We start from the raw sequence: 19,663 nt of genomic DNA, 5'->3' as shown, positions 1-19,663 counted from the left end.
CTTTGTCTGTAGGTTATTTCTATATAAGCCTAGCATTTTCCATTATTGCTCAGGGAGATGTTTAATCCACTAAACTATAAGAATTGTCTGTGGATTTCAATGAGGCTTTACAAAAGTGTATGTTGGCCAGTGTTACAGACAAAGTCTTTCTTCTGTTCTGAACTTCTGGATTGGACTTGGAGCTCGGATTCAGCCAATTTAATTCAAATTGCAATGTGTGTAAGAAAGAAAAGGAGCATCAAAACTGGTCCATTGAGGAGAGAAACATCCAGTCCCCTCTTGCATTGTGCTGATTAAAGAATCAGAATTTTAGCACAAGCAGCATAAATCCATGGAGCCATCCAGTTAGGTGTAAACAGGCTGATTGTAGCAGTGTGATGGTGTGGGGAATGTTTTTTGTTTTTCTTTTGGTACACATTAACACGTTAGGGTTCCTGATACCAACTTAATGTCTGAACAACACAGCATATCTTAACACTGTTGATGACCATGTCAGTCTCTCATGGCTAGAGCTTATCCACAACACCAGCATGATGATGCACCATGTCAAGGCAGATACGTCACCAAATGATTTGATGAACACAGTTTTTATTGCCTCTGTGGCTTGCACAGTGCCCAGACCTCAACCCTTTTGAGCATATTCGGGATAACAAGATTTCTCTCAACGTGACTGGGCAGCAACTGCTCAACGCAGCGCAGTATTCCTGCACAACGCATCCAGCATCTTGCACAATCATTCCCAGACAAATGTATGCTGTTGTAGAGGAAGCACAACATGCTACTTCTGTAAATAGGTGTATCAAGTGGCTACTCTGTGTATTGCGACATGTACACTGGTGTGTGTTCTTGTGTGACTGGGTGTATGATTGCATGGCCACATATGCTGTGTGTTTCCAGGTGTTTGGTGTTTTTTGCCCCAACGTCTCCTTCCAGGCAGCGCGGCAAAGGTTATGTTTAGGGTAAAGGTTAGGGTTAGCTGCCTGGAAGGCGACGATGGAGGCAAAAACCACCATAGACCGTGTTTGCACCTACTAGTTTACTTATGGAGTTGATTATGATTCTGCGTAGCAGGTCACTGCTTTGAGGGCTACATTTGAGATAGACCTGACATATTATTGTCTGATATCCAGCTGAGGTGATTGCCTTATGTGCTGAACTGTTGTTAAATTAATCCCCAGTTGACCTCCATAGAGAGTAGAACAAATGGCATTCATTGTTTTTTAGTAAAGCAACTCTTCCTGAACCTTATTTTTCACCTGGCACATATGCGCTACATTACATAGGTGCTACTACCAGGGCAAGCAATTGGGGCCATTGAGGTCAATGGTTGATATTCCACCACCCACATCACGGCACGTCCCAGGAGCGTGAAAAAAGCAGCTCTCTGCTCCGCTAAAGGAACGCACCAGGTCTATTTTCATGCGAGCCGCGTGGCATTCGAACAGCCAGGCAAGAAGTAAAACAGAAAGAGCAGCCTGTCAATTTAGCAAAACAAACCCCCAGATATCGTAGTTGTCTCCTAGCCAACACCATAAACAACTCTTGGAGGTGGAAAAACATAATAGACAACACATAGACAACTCCAGAAAATGGAGGAGAGGCACGAAGTTTAATTGCAGAAGGGCTTGGAGTGAAAGTTGGATACTTAAAGGAGAATTCCGGTCAATTCCAACACGTAGCTCTGTTGTTTGTAAATTTGGAGTGCTGTCAGTAGAGAGAAAAATGAAAAAAATCGGTGCTGCGTACACAATGTTATCTTCCTGCTAGCGTTAGCACCCAACAGGCTTAAACAGGGCAAGTTTTAAACGTGTTTTTGGGTGCTAACGCTGGCAGGAGGATAACAAGGTGTAGGCAGCACCGATTGTTTTCATTTTCCTCTCTATTAACAGCACTCCAAATTTACAAACAACAGAGCTACATGCTGAAATCGACCAGAATTCTCCTTTAATAAACATGTGATTACTCTTTCAAGTACTTGTAGAGATAAAAAAAATCTGCAAGTTTGGCTGGAAAAATGCTCCGCTTCTGAGTGGTATGGCATGTGGCGGAACAAAACCGCAGCACAGACGTGCCTGGTGGAAAATCCGGATAAAGAAGTAAAGTGAGTCCCACCTACAGTATCAAAGTTTATTTATTTTCCTGTTTGAGGTCAGCTGCTACTCATGCCTTTGTTCAATGTAATAATTCTTACAGGAAAAGTCCATTCGATAAATAATTTCATTCTTCATTTTAACCCAGGTATCAATGTTGTCCTTTTTTCCAAAACCTCTAAAATGAAGTTGAAAACAAATGGCCATTCAGTATGAACATCAGGTACTTGCAAACACAGTTTTTACTGCCCTTGCCTACCCTGGAAATCCAGAGTTCTCACAAGAGCACAGTTTGAATTAGCTCAGCAAGTTACTCTTGCATTGAGTAATGCTGCTCATTAACTATACCCTTGTAGCCAAACGACACCAATCACATTGTTGTCTCTAATACAGGCAGGCCAGAGGAGAGCTAAACAGATGACAGTATTTTAATCTACCAGTTAGCTCCGCTGCTAGCCAAGTGTATGGGGCTCTGCATACGTCACCCTATGTATTGTTGTGATTGGTCATAGTGTTATCCAATTGCGTGCAGTGAGATTTTCAAATGCAAACATGGTGCCGTGTTGAGTTATGTTATACTGTTGTTGCAGCTAACGTTATATTCGGAAGAAATAAGTTGGCGGTGGAGATGAATCATCTTTAGCCGTTCTTGGCATATTTATTTAGCTTCGGACACATCAGTCTCACGGTCACAAAGCTTCTCTCAGCGCTACGGCATAACAACTGGGACAAACAATGACGCAAACGCGCCCTCTATAGCTCACACAATAGCGCTCCCTTGTGGTAAACATTTACACAATATGGAACAGTACAGCATCATATTACCTAATATACAACTGAGGACATAATGAACATATTTTAACACCCCCACTTGTACTCAGGTTGCCATATTCTAAATAAAAGCAGAAAAACAGAATGAATGTGGATCTGTCATACACATATCAATCTCCAAACAGTGCATCTGCAAACCTCTGCAGTTTCAACTTACTTACAGGTTTGGTCATTACATCAGCAATCATGTTATCAGTAGAACAATACATCAAAGTAACTCTTCCCTCATTCACAGTAGACCTGATAAAGTGATACTTTATGTCTATATGTTTACACCTCCGTCTGTTCACAGGGTTTTTGGCAAGAGCGATTGTTCCCTGATTGTCCTCGTGTACTAGAGTTTGTGTGTACTTGTAGTTGTCTATACCTCCCAGTAACTGCTCTAGGTATAAACACTCCTGTATGGTTGAGGACAGTGCCATATATTCCGCCTCGCATGTGGATAGCGCAACGGTAGGTTGCTTTTTAGTCTTCCACGAGATCAGGGAGCTGTTCTGACTAAGCCTCACACAGTACCCTGTGGTACTGCGTCTGTCACTGGTATCAGCCGCCCAGTCGGCATCACTGTAGGCTTGTATACCTAGGTTCTCACTGTCGTTTCTCCTAAAACTTAACCCTTTCTCTGCGGTGCCTTTAGTACCTTAGTACGTTGCTTCACAGTGACCCACTGCTCCTCTGTGGGCTCAGCGAAATAACTGTGATAACCTACTCACAAAAAAACTTAAATCTGGTCTGGTACAAGTAGTCAGATATATAAGATTTCCTACAGCCTCCCTGTACATCTGACATCTTCCATCTTTACAGCATTTTCCCAGTATTACTCTCTTTTGCTCACAGGGTGTTTCACTGGTTCGCAATCTTGCATGTTAAAACGCTGCAATTTCTTTTTAGTGTACCTTCCTGTGACATCTTTATACCCCCCTCTGACTGACTGAATCAATACCCAGAAAATTTTGATTTTAAACCCCAAGTTTTTTCATTTTAAACTTTTCGCAAGCACTCTTTCACACTTTTCACCCTTCCTCTTCATGCTTGCTGCAATGCCCAAGTCATCGACCCTATGATTAAAATCACCTTCCCTTCTTTTGACCTTTTGGGCATAACACATGGTCAGCTGGATTCTGTGTGAATCCATCCCCTGTTAACAATCGTGGTAAACTCTATTCCAGTTTCGCCCGGATTGTTTAAGACCATAAAAGATTTCTCTTAACTTATAAACTATGCCCTCTTTCTCTTGGTAACCCTCTGGTGGATTGATTAGATCTCATATCTAAAGGAGCGTGTAAGTACGCTGTTTTAACGTCATTTGGTGCAGGAGTAAATTCTCCTGTGCTGCTTTCTGTAGCACCCACCCTTACACTGGTCAGGTCTGCTGTGGGTGAAAACGTTTTCCCCCCATAGTCTCTCCCTTCCCCTTCTGGCTATAACCCTTGGCCACAAACCGGCTTTGTATTTGTCTTTTTCCATCTACATCCGTCTTGATGGAATAAACCCATCTACCCCCCACTGTTTTCTTGCCTATTGGCAGTGCGTCGGGGTAAAGTCTTGTTCTCATTTAAGACTGATTTCCTCATCCATGGCTTTACCCATTCTTTTGAGTTAGCTGACCCCATTGCTCCCCCAAATGTCTGGGGATGCACCAACCAACGGGCTCTGCAGCAGTAGCTATCTTTGATATTGACCCCATCCTAGTACTGTCTTCATTATGAATCATCTAGGTAACTTGGTGTTCTTCTTTCTCTATTGATACCTTCTACTTTCCGGGTTTCACCACTCTCACACTCTGTTGTGTTTGATCATGGTCTCTAGACCTCGTTATTATCTCTGCCTATCACTTTGTGCACTTCTACTCAGTACACTTGGTTCTAAAGCACTTTCTGTACTTCCACTGCCCCCCCCGTGTGACCTCACTATCTTGGTTCTCACACGGTCATGCCATCGCCTGGATCTGGCCCATCTGTCTGTGTCTGTTTTTCCTAAAGCTGTCTTGCTTACAAACTTCACTAGTCGGGTGTTTTGTACTCGGGTTTGTATCTGGATGATACACCAAATCGCCGGGCTGTTCTTATCGTAACCTACAAAACGCCCCATGTCACTCTGGAATCAAGTTTCCCTTGTCCTGTTTGTACATGTAGCACACAGACCCAAACTTTTGCATTTTAGACCCATTTGGCTTCCTGCTCGTCAGCATCTCAAAGGAGTCAGCCCCGTACGCCTGTTAAAGCACCTGTTGCGTACCACTGCTGCTGTTTGTACTGCATATTGCCATAGCTGCTTTGGTAGGGTACTTTCAACTATCATGCCCCCTGCCCTCTCAAAAAAAGTACGCCAACCCCTCTCTGCAGTTCCGTTCTGGGGTGGGGAATCGGAGCTGACTTTCATGTCTGATCTTGTTTTTTCCTCAACAGTGCTGGAAATCACCACACGTAAACTCTGTTCCGTTGTCGGACCTGAGGCATCTCACTTTCCCCAAAGGGGATCATCTCTAGGAACTTTTCCGTAGCCTGTACTGTGTCACTTTTCTTCTTTAGAAAATATCAACACTGCGCTTGAGTAATCGTCGTAATGACTGCACATATTTTGAACCATCTATTGACTCTGGAGCTACAGGGCCTGCAAGATCTGTGTGTCCATCTGTAAGGGAGCCTTTGCTCTGGTATCAGGGTCCCTATTTCTGGTTTGGGCAAACTTTCCTGAATACACACCTCACACTCTTGTTCGGGTTTACCTGTTTTGCCCTTGATCTGCATACCTTCAAACATTTTTTAACTTAAGAACATCGTCATAGTTACAGTGGCCTAATATCTCATGCCTGTCTGTATGTCGTGACATGCATTACACTTTCTTTGACGCAGCTTCAGTATGCAATAATCACCTGCCATATACATGAAGTTAAATCTGGTACCGTCTCTGTTATCAGGGCGTCTTTGGGCTTCTTTTAAAAACAACCGTAACCCACTCGTAGTTGCTGCCTTCACTGAGAAATGCTTTGGGGTACGACGGTACGAACAAGCGTCTTTCAGCGTTGCCTTGCGTCGCTGGGCCCCTGCTGTCGATAAGGGAAAACCTCACATTTCCCCTCCGCTGAGCTTTCCCGCTGCACCGGGTGCCGTCTGCCAGCTCGACACTGTGCGTTTCTGGACTGAATGCGCAGTTTTAAAATCTTGAACTGGTTATGTCCGTGATTATATGAGGTAGCCCCTGTGTCACCATCAAAGACCCCTTTCCCGGGTGGGTGCGCTTTCCCCTGGTTACCGGTCCCTCCGTCTCGCATCTTGAATACATAGTCCCTCGTCGGCATCTTCTGAACTTTACTCGCCCATCATTTTTGTCCTTAGGGTCCTCTCCTTACGCCTACACGTGGCGTCTTTATGTTGTCCTTCTGCAAAGACTCACCATGTCTTCTGTCGGCATCCCTTTGCTCTGTGTCCTTGGTGCCACACTTGAAGCACACCATCTCTTTTTTGTCTCTGTTCCAGCCACGTGCGCTCGTCTTGGCGGGCCGCCGTTTCCCGGGTTTTTCCCCTTTAAACTTCATCACACTGTCGCTTGACTCAGCTGCTTTTATCTTCTCTGTCTCTTTAAAACTGCGTAGTTTAGTCTTGAATTCTGCAAACGTGGTTTTATCGTTCTGTATGTGCCATATGTATTGAAAATGGCTTAAAAGTCTCCGGCAATCCCTTTAAGGACCAATAGCCACTAGCAGGCCGTCCCCTAACGTTTCACCTGCGTTCCGCAGCGCCGTTATGGCGGTTTTCTGCTCTGATGATATAATCCATCCACCCTTTTCCCATCATTTGCCTTTTGAAGCGACGTTAACGTGGTGTAAAGTTGATTATCGGGTTTTCCCCCTCCCTGCATAATACCTTCTCAATATTCTAAAAGCTTTTCTTCCATTGTTGGCGCATCCCTCATACAAATGAGGGGCTTTTGTCATCTAACAGTAAAATCAACTCTGCATATGCGTCAGCTTTTTTTCTGAGCATTTTGCTGCTATCTCGGTTCTGACTTCGGTTTTTCCCGCACAGTGTTCTTTAGCCCTCTAAATGAAAATTGTCCCAACTTTTGGTCCCCCAAAAGGGCCCATACTTAGTCTCATCTCCGTCGAATGTCAGTCGAGGCAACCTGCACGTCCTTCGTTTGCTCCGCCATGTTAGCTTGCTCTTTTCTTTGCTAGCTAGTAGTCCGTTAGCACGCGGTCCGTTGGACTTTCTAAACGGTGGGAACTGACAAACTTATCTTCCGAAAAACTCCTGGCCCCTAACCCGTTTTAGTTATGTTATACTGTTGGTTTCAGCTAAAGTTGTATTCGGAAGAATAAGTTGGCGGTGGGATGAATCATCTTTAGCCGTTCTTGGCATATTTATTTAGCTTCGGACACATCAGTCTCACGGTCACAAAGCTTCTCTCAACGCTACGCATAACAAATGGGACAAACAATGACGCAAACGCGCCCTCTTAGCTCACACAAAAGCGCTCCCCTTTTGGTAAACTTTACACAATATGGAACAGTACAGCATCATATTACCTAATATCAACTGAGGACATAATGAACCTAATTTTAACATGGCCCCCCTCAAGACTTTTATTACTCAATGCCAGACCTTTAATCCTTTGGGTCTGGATTTCCAGCTATCCCTTGCCTGCCATTTGGCATCAAAATTATACCAATTATTTTGCCAGAAATACATATTTGTTAGTTTTAGTTTAGTATTTATTTTATTTCATTTATTTATTTAGCTGTAATTTGTAAGAGCTAATAGTCAAATGTCTCTGCATGGAAGAGGTCCAATAAACTAGAAAGGGATTTTTCTAAACCAGACATTCTTCAGTGCAGAATGTGACCATATAATCTTCCTCAGGGTGGATGACCAAATTTAGTTGTTTGAAGTCACCAGTGTACCTCTGCCAATTAGAAACCATGTGCTTTTTCAAAAGCAAGTACATCTACTAACCTTAGTAGTGACTGCTTTGCAATGTTTGTTTTTGGATTTAATCAGTTTATCTTAATAATCTTTGATTTAAAAAAAAAAAAATGCAAAAATGTCATTTGTCACGCATTGGCCCATTGTGTTAAAATGGTAGTCTCATGTTACATGGTAGAGGTCTCATAGTGGTCTCGTTAGACAAAAACGTCAACGCGGCACACTTAATGCAAATCCTCCTGTAAAGAGATGCAGTTTTTGAGTTTCTTCCTGGCACTTGGTTCCTTTGAGCCTACATCTGATTCACAAGGACAGTTGTCATGCCAACACGGTGTGGCAACAAAGCAGTAGCAGAGGTACATGTAAGAGCATTTACATACTGGACATGCATGCCTTTTTGCTGTGTGGACATATACAGTACTATACATGTATGTGGTTGTTGTGATTGAATAAAATAAAGCCTGTGGAACCAGATTTAGTGTAAATCCACAGTATCACTTGATCAGCTAGGCATTATTTTGGCTTAGTTACAGTTTTAAGGAGTAGAGTGTTATAGGGTCAGTGAAATTTAGTTTACAGTGTTCAGGTTTTCCCTGGTGTTTTTGGTAAACCCTTTTTGCCCAAAATATGAGGCATTGTGGGGGATTATAAAAATAATTTACTTAAAGTGGGGTTTTCTTTGTTATGTTTTTTTTGTGTTTGGTGTGTGTTTTGGGGTGTATATGTTTGGGGTGCTTTTGGGGGGGTTTAAGGTTTCCTTTACTTCACTGACAATTAAAATTTGGGTTTTTCTGTATTCCCAAAATGCCGGGGTGTGTTTTAAAAAAAATTTAAGGGACATTTGTATTAAATTTAAATATGGAATGTGTGGAATAACAGCCTCCGGGTTTAAATTGTACATGAAATTTTTTTTAAAATTTTACAACAGGCCTTTTTTTTTTCCCCTTTCGTGGGCGATTCGTTCCAAATTTTCAGGTGTTTTTTTTTCAGGTCAGAAAATGGATTTATGGGGGATTTAAAGGGGTAAGGGAAAAAGGGGGTTAGGGCGGCCGAGAAAACAATTTAGAGGTTCACCTTTTTATCATTTTTGGGCAAAGGAGAACAGAGAGCACAACCGGCCCCCTGTCCCCATGCCCGGGGCCCCTTAAATTAGACGGGGAAACCGGGCAGAGGCCCCCCCAGGGGGGAAAGGAGACCAGGGCCAAAAAAGTCATTTAGAAAAAACTCCCGAAAATTGGGGGGGAAAAATAAAAGGGTTTAAACCTGCAAAAAAAAAGATGGAGTTAAATCTGCTCTCAGGATAAAAGGGAGGGGTTTAAAAGTTGGGGCAAGCTGAGATCAAAGGGGGTCCCAAACGTGGATCCTCTGGTGCTGATTTTCATTTTTTTATAGTGGGAAACGATAAACCTTTTTTCCCCCCCCTTACCCCACCGCTTCTTTCTTCTCTTTGTTTGCTTTGGGAGAGTGGGGGTGGGGGGGGTTGCTGGGTGTGGGATTTCCATCAACAAATGCATGTCATATTTTTTTTAAAAAATAAACGGGGTTTCCCTTTTCTAAAAATTGTTTTTTTTTTGCATTGGGTAGGTTTTTTTAAATTTCTTTCAGTAAAAAGGTAGAATAACCCCCCTTTTAAGGTGCTTTTTGTACTTTACATGACAGAGGCATTTTATTTTAATTGCTAAAGGGGGGGACAAAAACCGCTAGGAAAAATCTGAAAGAAAACATGCATTAAAATTAAACTGGAACTTGTTTTTTTTCTAAACACACTCCCACCTTGCCTTTTTTATGTGTGTCTTGAAAGGGTGTGGATGAAAATTACTTTTTGGGGGGGGGAGATGTGGGGGAAGGGCAGCATAAGTCCCGGAAAAATAATTTTTTTTTTAAAAAACCAGCAAGGAATCATGGAATGGGATGTTTCGAACCATACATATGTCACTGAAGGGAAATCTTGGCGCTTTCATAGTGCCCCAGGTTGATTTCCCCGTGACTGTCCCCATGCCAGGCGAATAGAGTTTGGAGGGGTAGACACTCATTTAAAGGCGTTGGGCTGCAACCTATATGCCCTTTTAGCAACCGGTTTGAAAAGGGCCTCGCTCGGCAAAGCTTCAGTTCCCGCTGGTGATCTTGAGGGGGTTTGGGGTTTTGTGGGTGTGGGGGGGTGTGGTGTGGTGTGTTTGGGGTGTGGTGTGTGGTGTGTGTGGGGGTTTTGTGGGGGTTTTGGGTGGTTGGGGGTGTGTGGTGTGTGGTGTGTGCGTTGTGGGTTGTGGTGGGGGAGCTTGCTGGAATAATGGATGAGGTTGAGAAAGAGCCTGGCCTTTGTCCGAGGGAAAATCAAAATTTATATAATTCACTCTAATTACCACAGCAGAACTTAAAAAATACCTCTTTTTTCCCCCCCCACCCTCTTTCTTTAGCTTTCCCTTCCTTTTTCTTTTTTATCTTCTTTTTTATTTCCCCCCCACTCTTTCCTTTTCTTTTTTTATTCCCGCGGGCTTTTTCTGTATTTTCAATTTCCCCAAAAATGTATTGGGAAAAGGAAAAAGCCCTTATCCCAAACACTTACGGGAATTAGTACAGATCAAGTTTTTTACCTTTCAGTTTTCCTGTCTTTTATAAAAATTTTGTCTCCATTGTTCTTTTCCCTTCCCCCCCCCCTTTTTGGACACCCATTTAATTTAAACCCGGACATGGGAAACCCTTTAATACCTCATTTTGCTATATTGCCCTTTGTCCCTTTTAGTCTTTTTTTCCAAGGCTCTACAGGCTCCACAGACTCTACAACCTCACAACGATGACAACTAGGCATGTTTTATGACATGTTTGACTGATTTAGACCCCCTTATTTTTTCTCTCTTTTCAGTTCTGAGTATAGGGGAAGGAGGTTTCTGGGAAGGCACGGTCAAAGGGAGGACAGGCTGGTTTCCAGCAGACTATGTGGAAGAGGTTCAGATGAGGCAGTTTGACCCACGACTAGGTAAGATGAACATGCACAATGACACACACATACAGTACATGTACATACTGCACACTGCAACAAGTTTCTATCTTGCTGTAGTATGTTGCACTGGTGTTTGGCCATAGCTCTGTCCATGGTGCTGAACAGCACAGGAAGTCCAATAGCCCTTGCTATGGTGTCAGAACATATGCTAATGTATTTGTGATCAAGTAAACAAAACATCAGTCAAAATATTTTGACAGTTATGTGTATGTCTCAAGTGATTTATTGTTTGTAGTTTATTTATTGTAAATAGCCTAAAACTATAAAATATAAATAGGAAAAAGCACGCTGTAAATGAATGAGAAACCTCTCAACTCGACTGCAAACTGCCCAAGTACATGCTGAAGGTCACAATAATTGGAGCACACACTCCAGTACCCCTTTTTAAAAATGGGAATCATCCCCCTGGTCTGCCATTCTGCTGGCAATTTCTTAGAGCCCTGTAAGGGTAAAGAACTTTAGCCTGGTTTTGGCCCATGGTGTTTAAGCCCAAGACCGAGTCTGTAATTTTTCAGCCAGAGAGCAGCACTGTCTCTCTGATACATGCAAAAACACACAAACAAACACTACTAAGAGGTAAATGTATTATAGGCATGTCTGGAGATTTGAATAATCAATAAGTTACGATGCTGTGCCTTGTGCCTAAATGCGCACAGTGTCTCTCTTTATAGGGAGACGCACTTTCGTCGCATTACCACACAGTGTGTGTTGTGCGACGCAGAACATTTTAGGGCTTGAACATTTGTGACTTTTTTTTATCATTAGTATTTTATTGTAGACAGTCATCATGTTGATCCCTTTCTTGATTTTCTCATTAATTTAAATTTTCTATTTTTTTTAATTAACCACTCGTCAACTACAGAAATTATTTCAGTTAAATAGCTCTTCTACAACCAACCCCTATTGCCTACAAAATTAAATATTGATTTTTATGAAAAACTCTGTGTAGAGATTTTAATGATCAGGAAATGATTAAACCACAGTGCACAAAGTGGCAATGACATAACCTGTGCATCCACAGGACATTAATTATCTAATGTGCCTGCAACTCTCTAGTTACGACGTAGACAATGGTTTATTGTTAAATAAACACCAGTAGGAGATTGCGTGAAAAAAGATGTTGGTCTACTTGATACAAGGAGCAGTAGACAACAATTTAAGTTGAGACTAAAGGCAGTTTGGACATGGTTTCAAGTGCCCTGCATGTTTACTCTCATCAAATATACAGGATGTCCTCTTGACAAGTTTGTAAGTTGCCTGAAATTATTATGGTAAATCTTTTGACCTTTGTTTGGCCAGCCAAAAAAAAGGATCAGCAATTGTGTTTACTCTGATTTTTGGCAGCCATGGACAGTATATCTACCTTTTTTGATTAAAATTGTATCAATTAGATAAAATGTCCCCACTATAAAATCTAAGTCACAGCATAATGCAGAATCCTGTTCCTAGATCCATTATGACAATGTAAACTCAAGTGACAGACACAGTTGGCAATATCTCTTTAAAACAACCTGTTGTGCTTAGGCTATTAGAAGTGTGTCTTTCCTTCCGCATTAGTTGACATTTGCCTTCCATGCTGACTGTCTTGAGTTTTCCAATCTAGATTGGCGAGCTTTCAGGAAGACTTCATTAATGCTTAGTTAAACACAGGTGCACAGAGAAGGTCGACCAGTTTGTTCAAAATATGTAGACAGACAATTGCAAGATTAAGGGACACTTTTCAGGAAATGCAACAGCAAACTACTGGTAAACTGTCATGTCGTCTCAACAATTCATGTAATCTTGAATATATGATTTAAACATGTTCCACTTTTAATTACTGTTTTTAAGTTTGGTATTACAGTGTTCTAACTTTAATAATAAAAAGCTCAATTTGAGTGTGAATAAAAACTTGTGGCATAGTACAGCATCAGGTGTGGAAAGCTTCCAAAGACACATAATTACAAGTGACAAGCTCAGTTCAGTGAATTGCACTGCAAAAGGGTGTTGCACTTTTACCAATTACAGTAAGTTGTTTTTTTGTGTTATTACTTGTATCATTACTCTGTGCTGTTCAGTGTATTCCAGGAATTATTTTTGTGACGTTTTGTAAATTAGTTTTTGGTGTTACCCCTTCCCCAGAACCTTCCTCATCAACTTCTACATCAGTTTGTTATTCCTTACAATGTCTGTCAACAGTCAACATGTCTGAGCTTGAGTTTTAGATGTTTCATATAAGTGAAGAAATCAATCGTGCTTGAGATTACAAACAACAAAACACAACTTGGCATTAACCCCTGATGTTATAGTGATACAGAAAACCAATAAAAAATAAAAAAAATAAAAAATACACTATTTAACAAAACAGACCTAGTCTTGCAGTCCCTCTTAAATGGTATTAACACTGTAAATATGTTTAAAGGTCAGCATCTTTTAAAGAACTATGTTGTATGAATTATATTATTACACAATGTAAATATGCCGACTAATCTGCCACCCACCCTTTTGTGACAGATTTGAATGGAACCCTTTGTAACTACGAGTACATCCGATTAACGTGTCCACATCACCATTTAGTCAGATGCTGTGGTCTCAGGGGAAACAAAGTGCAGCATCATGAAAAAACATCTGGTCATCCTGTGAAAAAGTTCAGCGAGCGGCTGCAACAAGCACATATATTGGAAATATGCCAAGGACAAGTTTGTCATAAATATCTCCCTATTACGTGTGGGGTTATCATGCATCATCTCCTTGGACTTATTTTTGGAGCAATTGGGACATTTTCCCTTTTCAAAGGGTTGTTGAGGGATTGAGGTTACCTCAGAGTATGTGTGAAGAGACGAAAAAGGCCAGAATCTCTAAATACCCCATTTAAATGCATTGTGAAAGAATGATAAGGGAAGGTGGAAAAGAAAGGGCCAGATAGCGAGGGAAACGGATGGTGGAGCATCCTCTAAAGGACAGCAAAGTGGCGATGTCAGCGTGTGTCTTTCAGAGAGGAAAAGAACGAGGAGAGGGAGGGAGAGAGGGAGGGAGATGGGCCTGAAATTGAGCCCCACTCACTCATAAATCCTGAAAAACTCTGAACCCTCGGATAACGATTAAAAGTGTCTTCTGCCTCCCCTGTCCTTCCTCTCTGACTCTAGGAATTGTTGTTTTTCTTTGATATTAAAACGGGGATGCTTTGATTTAGTTTTTAATCTTCACCAAACATTCATTCTCACTTTTGATAAAAGTCTGATAGTTTACCATCACAAACACAGAGCTTTTTTCATACACAGTGGGTCCTTGTGTTGTGATGAAATATTTGTTTCTCTTCCTGGAAAACATTAGAATAGTTTTGATGACTCATTTTAAACTCGGGGCTTATTCATAAATGGATCCAATCAGATTAAGACGACTGACAAACACCATCATAAAAAACACACGTGGCCGTTATGTCTTGAGATTGTAATTGCTTGCATCATAGGAGGAGGTGCAGAATGCGTTTGTATGTCAAATGGAAAAAGCTTTGTTTATTTCCAAAGAATGTGGTTGAGGTCTAATTCATTATTAATTTTGCTCTCATCCTCTGCTTCCTGATGTACTTACACAGTTGACGGAGGTGTTTGTGGACAGTCCTTCACAGCCATGTTTCTCTTTACAGCTCTGTATCACTCTGTTTTTCGCCCAACCACATCCACTTTAAATGATCCAATCAAAAGACAAAGATTTGATTTAAATCCCTCTCATCACTAAACTTCACCCACACATGCCGTACAACTCGGACATGTGTCACATTACGTAAAGATAAAGGTGGTCCAACTGCTGTTTCGCTGACACTTTAAACTTTAAAGTCCAGAAACAGCTCTGGGCTGTGAGGAAATGTTTGATGTTGAGGCCACTCGCAGTATTACACGACGCACAGTGGCCCCAAAAGACTTTTCCCCCCATACAGAATTACCCCAATGGTAATTTGAATTAATAATTTAAATTTGATTAAATTTGTGTTTAAAGAAAAAAAACCCAAAAATATTGCACAGCAAAAATCCTTAAATTATGAAAGGAATTTTAACCTACGGGGGTTTCAAAACCAAAACAAAATTTTTTTTTCATCATCATTAATTACAAAGTGAGACAAAGCAAAAAACACCCCGAACCCCACAAAACCCAGAGTTGTTTTTCTAAGGCAATTGTTGAAGCTCACTGACATTGGGCAAATTCTCAGCCTAGGAAAGCAGGAAAAACGCCTTTCTACAATTAGAACCCAGTACAAAGCTCTCCTTTTTCCTCTTTCTCCCTGTCCTTTCCGCTCTCTCTCTCTTTTCCTCCCCCCCTCCCTCCCCCCTGTCTTTTTTCTCTCCCTCTGCCACTGTAAATACCTAGATCGATCTGAAGTGCTATCCCTTTTACCATTCTCCTCCCCTCTTTTTCACCTTTTCGCCGGTTTAAAAAAGCAATGAAGAGACAGGGAAAAACCAAAAATGTGATGATGGAAAAAGCGTTTCAGTTTTGGGGGGAAAAAGGGGGTTTGGGAGGGACTAGCAAGAATAAAAAACTAAAAGGAAAAAAAGAAAAGGGGCAGGTGCCAATAAAAAGGACAGTTTAAACCCTCACTGACTTTCTTATGTTTCTGTCACCCCCACTGCTATCTTCTCTTCAATGGGCCCAATACCTGCGGCCACATTCATTTGGGGGTTGAGGGGAAAAGGGAGAAAACAAAAGGAGATGTTTAGATGTCAAAAGGGGAAAAACAGAGAAAAATGGGAAAGAGGATGGCTTGAACGACTGGCGGATGAGGGGCGATGAGCATGTGTTGTTGTTGCAGAGGAGTGCGGCATCCAACTGTGCTCTCCAGACTAAACAGAGTCCAGCATAAGTTGTAAAGTTGAACAGTTATTAAATATGTAGGCTATGCTTGAATATCTTCACCCATCCTGCTAACACCCCATTCCCTCTTAAAACACACATGCTGCTAGCCTGTATGTGGGGGTTAATAGTAGATGTTTACCCATGGTAATGGAGGGGATAATGATGTGAGTAAGAACTGCTCTTCCCTTTCTAATGATGCTACCAAATTGCCGTGGGCCACTCATTTTCAGCAATGGTACTGTTAATCTCTTGGCTGCAATCTGTTAGGATCTTACAGCCCTCCAGCCAAAAGACCCCACCCCATCCTGCTATCACCCAATAAGAAATAGGTGTGCTACAGCCAAATGGAAATGACAGTCACAATGCTTTTTACTACCCCATTTCCATTATATCACCTTAATTTTTCTTAGGGTGCCCTGCAGTCTTGAATGTCCTTCAGGGCCTCTACACACACACACACCACACACACACACAAACCACACACACACACACACACACACACACACACCACACACACACCCCACCCACACACAAAACACACACACCACATAACAAAGCTCATTTTCTCCGTGGTGGGACAATGCTAATTTTCTCAATGGTTCGTATCTTAACAGGCATGACAACTTTTATTTCTTTTTTCTTTGTGCTTGCTCACTGTATTCCCTCGCTCTCCTTACACCACTTACACCGCGGCACAGTTGAATGACTCACAGCCGCATGAATCAGCCCAGTCAGATCCAGCCTGAGCTATTTTTAGCCAGCCCATTAAGAAGTTTTGGAGTGTGTCTGCACTCCCCTAGAATGCTTAAATACCAGCGTTGCTGCGGCAGCTGAGACTGACATGGGCAGAGCAAGTTTAAGGGTATGGCGGTAGAAAGAGGTAAAAGATAGATAGCTAGAGACATGGTGCATTGGATGGGTGAGGACTCATTGATATAGTTTCCCCAATAATTTGGGGTCTGTGTGGGCTTTTTGTATCTTGATTCTCACCTATTCATGGCCGAGGTGCAATCAATCAATACATCAACATTTATTTATATAGCACTTCACAGTAACCAGCAGGTATCCAAAGTGCTTCACATCAGAAACCAAGCATAAAACAACATATCATACAATAAAAAGTATGAAAAATAGAAAACTAAAAATCAAAAAAGTTTTAAAAAAGCGAAGGGAAATGTCAAAAAAACTAATTTTTAAAAACCTTTCTAAACAATAAATCCCCATCATCAGAGACTTCTTTCCTAGATTATATTACATCATATTTCAAATAATTTCTTTGTTAAATAGCTACTTTCAAAACACTTCCCAATTTTAAAACCCCCCCTGTTTTCAGGCTAAAGCAAAACCCCTACGGGAAACAAGTGACAACTCTCTACACGGTTTACATAGTAACAATGGACCCAAAAAAGAGCTTGTTAAAAAAGAAAGAAATTTATTTTGGATCTTAGGGAGATAGTGCTCTTGAAAAATCGGACAAAAGATGTCCTGTATCCTGGGGCAGGGAGCCACATTTGGTCACAAAAGGAAAGAGTTATTGTCACATAAGGCATGTGATGTGAATTGTAAGATTATTTTTCCTTTTCTTAATAAACTAAGTATTTTTTGGTAATTTTGTAGTGAAGCCAGGGGTTTTTTTTCATCACCCGTTATTAAAATGGATAGTTGGAGCTTATGTTAGCTGTTTTAGCTGCTTTATTTTTTTTTTTAAAAAAATAACGTAAAAGAATTTTCAGGGGAATTTTAGGTCATCTGCTAATACAAACAAACTACTTTTTGTGAGCGAACCATCATTTAAAAGGGAGCCTACTTAATTTGTATGTCTTTGTCTCCGTAAAGTCTTATCTAAAAACAGTAAACCCAAAAACAAAACCAAAACTGTGATGGTGGGGAAAAAATACAACAATAAACCTTTTGAGTAAAAAAAACTATTGCTTTATCATCCCGTTGTCCTTTTTGTTTTAACCCCCTGGGGTTTTTCACCGGTCCCTTATCCTCTTTTTTTGTGATTAAATTTCCCGCAATTTAAAAAAAAATTGTCTTAAGTTCTGATTTACTCTCTGAGTTTTATGTTCTTTAAAGTTAAAGGGGCAAACCAAAAAAACTACAAAAAAGCTTTACCTTTCAACAACTACTCCATTACGTCCTCCAAATGCTGTAAATTTGTCCGACCAGCCCCGATTTTATCACGTAGAAGGAGTTCAGTCAAAACTCTCCAGTGGGGACCCTTTTAAAATGCATAGTGGTTGGGAAATGCTGACACCCAAAATGGGCGGCTTTTTCCATGCCTGCTTATGCACGCACACATTTTATTACTGCTATACTCTTGTATCCCATAAAACACGCCAACTATCCATCTTTTTTAGAGGAGAGAGAGAGAGAGAGAGAACAGGAACAGACAGAAGAGAAGAACGGACAGGAATGGTAAACCACAGTTTGGAAGATGTTTTTGGTATAAAGTTAGCTGAGTCATGTTAAAGACTGGCAGGTCAGAAATTCTGCCATTTACCCCTGTAAAAAAAAGCACATCAAGTGACTCACAGTTACACATTGCAAGATGTGTGTGTGTGTGTGTGTGTGTGTGTGTGGTTGTGTGTGTGTGTGTGTGTGTTGTGTTTGTTTGTTCGCAGCAGAGTGATGGCTACTATCTGTACTTTTCATCAGAAGTCAGTCGAGTGTGTTATGGCATCCCTCTCCTGCTCTCTCTCTCTCTAGAGGACATCCATATCAAATCATAATAGATGGTGATGCTATTTGAACAATGAATCAAAGCTGAAGCAGGTCTCACAGTGGAGCAGAGACATATCACAATTGACAGGGGCGGTATTGGATCAGGTCATCTGCACACACACACACACACACACACACACACACACACACAAATAAACAACCGTGTACACACATTGGCAGGTTACTGTATTTCCCACTGAAAGTCAAGTCTATTTCACAGTGTCATGGCTGCTCTTACACACCATATTCACCTCTAGTACTGGGTTTCTTATGTGTACTCTGACACAGTTGGTTTAATCATTTTGTTTACATAAACTCTTTCAATGCCATGACTTGACAACTACTGTGTTTCACTGTTGTGGGTGTCATGTCTAGAAAATGTGGCAACCCACAGAGCAACTAGCAGAGCTGTAAAGCATCCCTCTGACTGGGCATGATTAAGCATGATTAAACATGCCTACCTTTACACCAAAGTACCCCAGGCTTTTTTCTTTCTCCATTTTTTACTCTCACTCCCTCCATCTCTCTCCTAGCATTAGTCCCCTTACCTTGCCGACAGCTTGATTCTCGCGACCTCACGAGATCACACGAGAATCGCGGGATCACATATCACACACAGCAGTGACAGCTACGGGCGGGGTTCAGGTGTGTGTGACAGCCACAACCATTCGTTCAAAACAACAATGGTGAACCTGATAGACAGATGGTTCATCCAAATTGCCTGCCAGATATTTTTTTTAAAGTACCTTCCCTTTCCAACAGTTTTCAATGACGGCTTCTCAAAATATATAAAATAATAAGTTTTCTTCTGTTGAGTACAATATTGGGCCAACATAAGCATTGGAGAAAAAAAAGAAAGCTTTGCACACAGCACGGTAGCTTTTACTAACTGCAAGTTGAATGTACAGTCATTTATTCCTTATGAGCTAAATGCAATTTAGCTATCAAGCCAATGTTGATAATATACACTTGATTGATTATATACTTTTTTTTCTTTTATTGGTGTAGTGTGTGGCCACTACCACATTTATTTCATCTGCCTATATAAGCAGTGCTTACTGTAAAGTTTAATAGCTCAAAAGCTACCAAATTTCAACATGATTGTTTCTGTTGCTTTTCTTGTCTCTTTTTTGCCTTAATTTACACGTGTACAGTAGAGAGGAAACAGGAACTGACGGGGGAGAGAAAGGAGTGATGGAATGAACCACTCAAACATCCACAATGTTCACTTTAGCCATCTTTTAGGACGCTGTTAAACAGGA

At 41.2% G+C, this 19,663-nt stretch overlaps 1 protein-coding gene across 2 annotated transcripts in view; it reads left to right on the top strand.

Annotated features, from left to right (window-relative positions):
- shank3a (SH3 and multiple ankyrin repeat domains 3a) overlaps nucleotides 1-19,663 on the top strand; it is a 194,746-nt gene that overhangs the window by 140,382 nt on the left and 34,701 nt on the right. For both annotated transcript variants that reach the window (XM_032524481.1, XM_032524483.1), the window contains one exon: nucleotides 10,707-10,820. In XM_032524481.1, the coding sequence (XP_032380372.1) occupies nucleotides 10,707-10,820 (114 nt within the window). The remainder of the gene's footprint in view (nucleotides 1-10,706; nucleotides 10,821-19,663) is intronic.

This window comes from Etheostoma spectabile, chromosome 8 (genome assembly GCF_008692095.1).
Source record: "Etheostoma spectabile isolate EspeVRDwgs_2016 chromosome 8, UIUC_Espe_1.0, whole genome shotgun sequence".
NCBI classification, from domain to species: Eukaryota; Metazoa; Chordata; class Actinopteri; order Perciformes; family Percidae; genus Etheostoma; species Etheostoma spectabile.
The sequence above is the reverse complement of the archived record's forward strand: the minus strand, read 5'-3'. Positions and strand labels throughout refer to the sequence as shown.